General features: G+C 55.9%; 1 protein-coding gene across 6 annotated transcripts in view; it reads right to left on the reverse strand.

Moving 5' to 3' along the window:
• The window catches only part of ERBB4 (erb-b2 receptor tyrosine kinase 4), a 1148078-nt gene extending 1146175 nt beyond the window's left edge, over positions 1-1903 (reverse strand). For 3 of the 6 annotated variants that reach the window (XM_019553894.1, XM_019553891.1, XM_019553890.1), the window contains exon 1: positions 1483-1903. In XM_019553894.1, coding sequence (XP_019409439.1) covers positions 1483-1564 — 82 coding nt within the window. In that variant the 5' untranslated portion in view covers positions 1565-1903. The remainder of the gene's footprint in view (positions 1-1482) is intronic. The other 3 variants (XM_019553895.1, XM_019553893.1, XM_019553892.1) reach the window with 1 other exon arrangement.
• Between the last annotated feature and the right edge of the window lie 3853 nt (positions 1904-5756).

Here is a 5756-nt window from a genome sequence, read left to right on the forward strand (position 1 = left end):
TCATATCGGTGACCAAAATAAATAAATAAGTACACAAATAAATAAATAAATAAATAAATAGAAATAACCCTCCCACCCCACCCCTCGGCATTTCCATTCTGGTCACAGAGACCAGTAAATAAGGTGCATCCTCTCTGCTTCGGAAAGAAATTAGCATTTCAAAAATCCGCCACTTCCCCCTGAACTCCGAGCGTGTCTAATAATGCGAGAAGCAGATTGTCTCCCCTCGTTTCCTTAATTTGTTTCATCTAAAAGCAATTCACTCAACATCTTGTCGCCCTCTGGCAGCTTAGTTTACTTCTCCGCACTTCATTTCTCATTTGGACCAGAACAAAACTCCTCCAAGCTGCTGCTGGGGGAGGGGGGGGGAATCGCTGCGTGCTCGCTGGGGCCCGCTTCCCCCTGCCCCACCAGCGGGACTTGCTTGGAGGAGGTTTCCCAGGCCGCGGGGACGGGGAAGGGGCTTCCCCGGCTCCTCATCTCCGCGGAGCATCCAGCCCGCTCCGCCGCCTCCACCTGCGCGCGGCTCCCGCAGCCTCCCGCGCTCCCGGGGGCCGGCGGCGGCAGAGGCGGGTCCTCCTCGTCCTCCCCGAGCCCGCCCGGGATGGGGAGGGCGCCACTGCTCCACATGGGGGGGGGAGCAAAGCGGAAAATGTCATGCCGACACTAACAGCAATGAAGCCGCCAGCCTAGCGAAGGGGGGTGGGGGGATGAAGGGGCCGGAGGCAACTTTCCTGCCTAGTCCAACTTGGAGGTGGGAGCAAAGACAAGGAGCCCCGTGCCTGCGGGGCCGGTCGGTGCATTTGTTGCTCCTTCCCTGGTGTGTGTGTGTGTGTGTGTGTATATATATATATATATATATATATATATATATATCCCGGCCTTATCTTGGCAGCGGATTCCTCAGCTAGGAGAGCCCCCGAGGGCGGGTCTGGTGGCGCCTGCCCCCTCTCTCCATCACCGGCCCGGCTCCGAGAGCGACAGCGGGCAGGCAGCGGCAGCGCTCAGCCCCGCTCCGCACAAGTTGGAGGGGCCGCGGCCGCCGCGCAGCAACTTAGTTGCGAGCCCCTCCGGCAGGCGGGGAGGGAAAGGAGGAGGTGGGGAGGGGGCTTCTCTTTAAGGCCGGCGGGCTCGGGGGGCACCTGCCCGCCCGGCTCTGGCCCCGGCCGGGCTGCGGGGCTGCCCGCGCGCAGGTGGGACAGGGCGCTCCCACCAGCCCCGGCTCGGGCCCGGGAAGGCGTCGCGGCCGCGGGGCGGAGCGGGCCGAGCGCTCCCCCACGGCCACAGAAATCAGCAGCAACAGCAGGATCTCCGCGGCCACAGACGAGGCCGGGCGAGGGGAGTGGGGCGCGGCCCAGAGCATCCCGAAATGCAGACACGGGGCTGGGAAGGAAGAGCCCCCGTCCCGTCCCGCCCCGAGCAAGTTGCGGCGGCAGGTGCGGGGCGCGGAGGGCGCGAGCCGCGCGTCCCGTCGCCACCCACCTGACTGAGCGGCGCCGGGCTGCAGGGTCCCGCAGCTCCCCAGGAAGCAGAGGCAGCACAGGAGCCTGCTGGCCAGCTTCATGTCGGCGGCCGGGCGACGTCTCAGTTCCCGGGGTGGCAATTACATGGTCCAAATGGCATATCCCTGTGCGCGCCCCCCCCTCCCGGAGGGGCGCGGGGCGGGTGACGCTGCTGCCCCGCCGGGCTCCGGGGAGAAAAGTTGCTTCCGAGCCGCGACCGCCTCCCGGCTGCGCCACTTCGCCTCTGCCGGCTGCTCCGCTCCGGGGCGGCGGCGCCCCCCTCCCGCTCACGCCCGGCCCGGGGCTGCGGTGGCAGGCTCTCGGCGCGCCAGTGCCATGGAGTGGCGGTGCCCGGCTGCTCCGCACGGAGGAGCGAGACACCCACCCAAAAAATACATTAAAAAAAAACCCACCCACCCCCAAACAGGCGCAGGCACGCACCGAGAGGAGCGAGGGGGCTGGAGCAGGGGGCGAAGCCCCGCCTCCCCCGCTCGGATTGGCACCGCGCGCCCCGCCCCAGCCCCCGCGCCCGCGCCGCTCCGCGCCCCGAGAGCACCTGTCAGCGCCGGGCGCCGGGCACCGCACCCCCTCCCCCCGGGGGCGGAGGCAGCGTCGCTTGACCAACTTGGGCGCCCCCGCCGCTGCGAGCGGGCTTCCTCTGCCGCCCGCGGGGCTGGAGGCGGCAGCGGGGCCCCGCGCTTCCCCCACCCGGAGCCGAGCCCCGGGCCCGCTCCGCGCGGGAAGCCTGTGCCTGGCTTGTTTTCTGTTTTTAATGTTAACGCCACCCCTCCAAAAAGCCAAAACAAAAAGCCGACTGTGGCTCCAGGTTTAGTTTGAGCTGGTTTAATACAGCGCGTTTCCCCAAAGAACTAGGTCAGACCAACCCCCCGAAATGTGACCGGGCTGTGGTGGGGCAGCGCGGCGCATGCAGGGAGGGGCCGTGGGGAGGGGGGGTGGCGTATTTTTTTTCCAAATAAAAGGGAATTTTTGTTTCCCCAAATAAAGCTACTCTCCCTCCAAGCGGCAAACTGAAAGGGGAAGTGCCGCGGGAGGCAGGAGCGCTCCGAGGCAGCAGGACTCTCTCCTGGGCAGGGCCCGGCAGCAGAGGGGAAACCCGAGGCGCGCTCTGGACACGGGGGGGAGGACAGGGCTAGACCCACCACCCTGCAATTCCCGACCGCTTGCCAGCTCTGCCCGTGGGCACAGGGGCCGCTGGAAACCCCTGAAACTTGCCTAGTGTTTCAGGGTCTCAGCCAGCAGCTTTGAAAACACTCTCCAGCTCCACCACTGACCCAAGCGACTCCTCCGCAACCCCAGCCCTCTGGGAAGCCCCCTTCTCTTTCTCTGCCTCTTTACATAGATTTTTGTTATTGCTGTTTTTGGAAGAAAAAGATATTTCAAAGGTTATCAAACTTCCCCAAGTCAGGGAACCCTTTCCTATCACTTCAGTCCCTAACCTGATGTGGAGCCAGGCAACCTGGCTTGGCAAAGGCAGCACGCTGCCCAGCCCACTTTGGCATTACCCCCAATCTCCTTGCCAAGCCCCTGGTGGTCTCCTGCAGACCCCCCCAGGGTTTAAGTTTGAAAACCGCTGCTGAGCACCATCGCATGATTCAGGCAACCTTCTTGCTGGGCCCTTGCCGCCACTAAATGAAAACCGTGGGTGCCCCAGGGCTGTGCATCTCTCTCAGGAGTCTGCATTTCAGAGCACGGCTTGGTTGTGACAGAGCTCGCCCGATGTAATCAAAAGAACAAGGCAATTTCTGAGAAGACGGCAGTCAGTTTTATGGCCCGATCTTAACTAGAGCTGAATGCTCTCCGCTGATTTTGGATAGGATTTGTGGGTGTGTAATAATAATACTATGTGGGCCGTTGAAGTGTTACAGACTTGGGGGGAGGAGGTGAAAGAAATGGAAACTGGCTCTGTAAGGAATTGAACACTGGGAAGGAGCAAAGTGGTGTTTCTCATCTCAACTTTAAGACAGCATTAAAGTTTGTTCACAGTTCAGGCTGATGATTATTTCATCCTCCTGAGTTGCCTACTGCCTGTTTTGTGTAAGCCTGTAGGCATGCCTAGCCGCAACTTGAGCGTATCTGGTTTTGTCTTACTTAGAAGTGGAGTAATAAATGTGTTTTGTCCAGTTAATGATCTTTGACCCAGTCATCATCCCGCAACAGTATTCCTGTTGCTTTTCCTCAGTAGTGTTAGACTACCCTCAAGCAAAGGGGCTCAGAATTTTACTCTGATAAGACTCTAGAGGCACAAGTGAAGAAATAAGGAGACTATATGAGAGCTTGTAAATTAGTGTACAATTACTGTTACAGACAGACCTACTTGTTGCACAACAGACAATGGGCTGGAGCCCACACACAAACTGCTACCCCCATGTTGTTAGAGGGAGCTATTAAGCATGCAACAACTGAATACTAGGGGCAACCAAAGTGAAAAAAAGGGACAGAAGTCGGGGTCAAAGGTGAATAACAAGTGCACCAAGCAGACCACACCAGACAGTGCCCACTAGCCCCAAAATGAATCCAAGGAGCCTGTAGACACTGCCCAGTATTTTTGCCTGGAGATGTGAACAGATAAGGGACTGGAAGACAGCCACCAAATCACCTGGGTCCCCTCAGCCAGAGCCAGATGGATGGTAAGCAACTGTTAGAGATGGGATGCTGAGCTAGATGGACCACTGATCTGATCTAGTATTGGCAATTCCAGTCTTTCTACTAAACCAGAACAGTGTACAGTATCATTCTGGAATAGATTATACTTTCCTACTAGGTCTAAATCAGAAGTGAATCCAGCATAGCAAAACAGAGCAAATGCTAACATATCACAGTAAATTGGTTTGAGCAGTTCGCTACACCACTAATTAAAATCTGTCTGATTCCTCTGGGGTCCATCCTAGGGAACACAGCCTATTTTCTGGTGACTCTTGTTGTGGAATTAAAAACTACCCAGTACAAAACAGTGATATTACCAGCCAATATTTTAACATTCCCTGAAATCACATTACTGCAAATGAATTAATACATGACAACAAGCATAGTTGTATGAAAAGTGTTGCTGCCATATTCAAATTCAAACACAATGCAATGCTGCTCAGTGACATTTTTTTCCATGGACTTTAACAGGAACAAGAGCAGGTCCAGTGTCTGTCTGCCCGACTTGCCTATTATTTTTCTATATTGCACGTGCAAGCTGACATGCACAGATTGATAAATTACTGTTATAAACATTTTATTAACATATGTATAAAGACTCCACAGTTCTCAAGCAGCTTTTTTTTTTATATATGGCCTGTTCTTGAGAAGATAAAGGAACATCTCAGTATCTCATCAAGTATTTGCAGGTACAGTGTTTGCAATTTAATATTTGCTATGATTTTATTCAATATATTGCCAGGTACAGACATTCAGTTTCTATTAGGGGAATCATTGTCCTCCCAGTAGAAATCAAAAGCATTCGGATGTTGGGGATTTTTCTCCCAGAGCAAAAATGAGTGCTCTGGGAAAAAAATAACTTGCCACCAATCACGGTTAAATTGCTCCTGGGCGAGTTTCTCCCAGGAGTCTTAGCATCTATACATTTTTTTCCCCAGCTTAACTCCTCCTGTGGACCAGGAGTGAAACAGAGGAAAGGCTCCCTGCCTTCCCAAGACTGGGGTCACTCTGGTCTTGAAAAGCATGGTGGGGAGCCAGCTACTACTCCCCTGTTCCTGGGAGGGAACTGGGAGGCAAGAGGAGCAGCAGCCACTGCTCCCTGCCTCTTCCTCAAACTGGGCAGTCCCCAGTTTTGGGAAAAGGCAAGGGGCTTTGCCATCTCCTGCTGGCTTCCCTGTGGTGCTCCTACTTCAGGGCAGAGCAGCAGTGTAGCCATTTATAAGTGGGTGGCCAGAAATGGGGCTCTAGGAAAGTCTCCCTGACCTGGCTCCTCCCTCCTGCCCCACTACCTACCAGTGTGGTGATTTAAAAGCTGACAAGCAGCTCCCCAAGCTCCACTCCAGCTGCTGGCTTTTAAATTGCTGCCCCACCACAAAGCTGTGTCTGGTGCCAAGCTGCTCTGGCCTTCAAATTGCTTACCCCACTGCTCAGATGAGTGATTTGGGGGGAAGGACAAGGGGAAGTTGGAGGGGCTGGAAACAGGGCATGTTGATTGGCAGGAATGGGGTGAATTCTCCCAAACCTGGAAACCTCCCCTGCTATCTGCAGTAGCAGCTGCTGCTGTTCAGCAGCTGCCAACTGCCACTTGAC

This window comes from Crocodylus porosus, unplaced genomic scaffold (genome assembly GCF_001723895.1).
Source record: "Crocodylus porosus isolate Cpor-Errol unplaced genomic scaffold, CroPor_comp1, whole genome shotgun sequence".
NCBI lineage: Eukaryota > Metazoa > Chordata > Crocodylia > Crocodylidae > Crocodylus > Crocodylus porosus.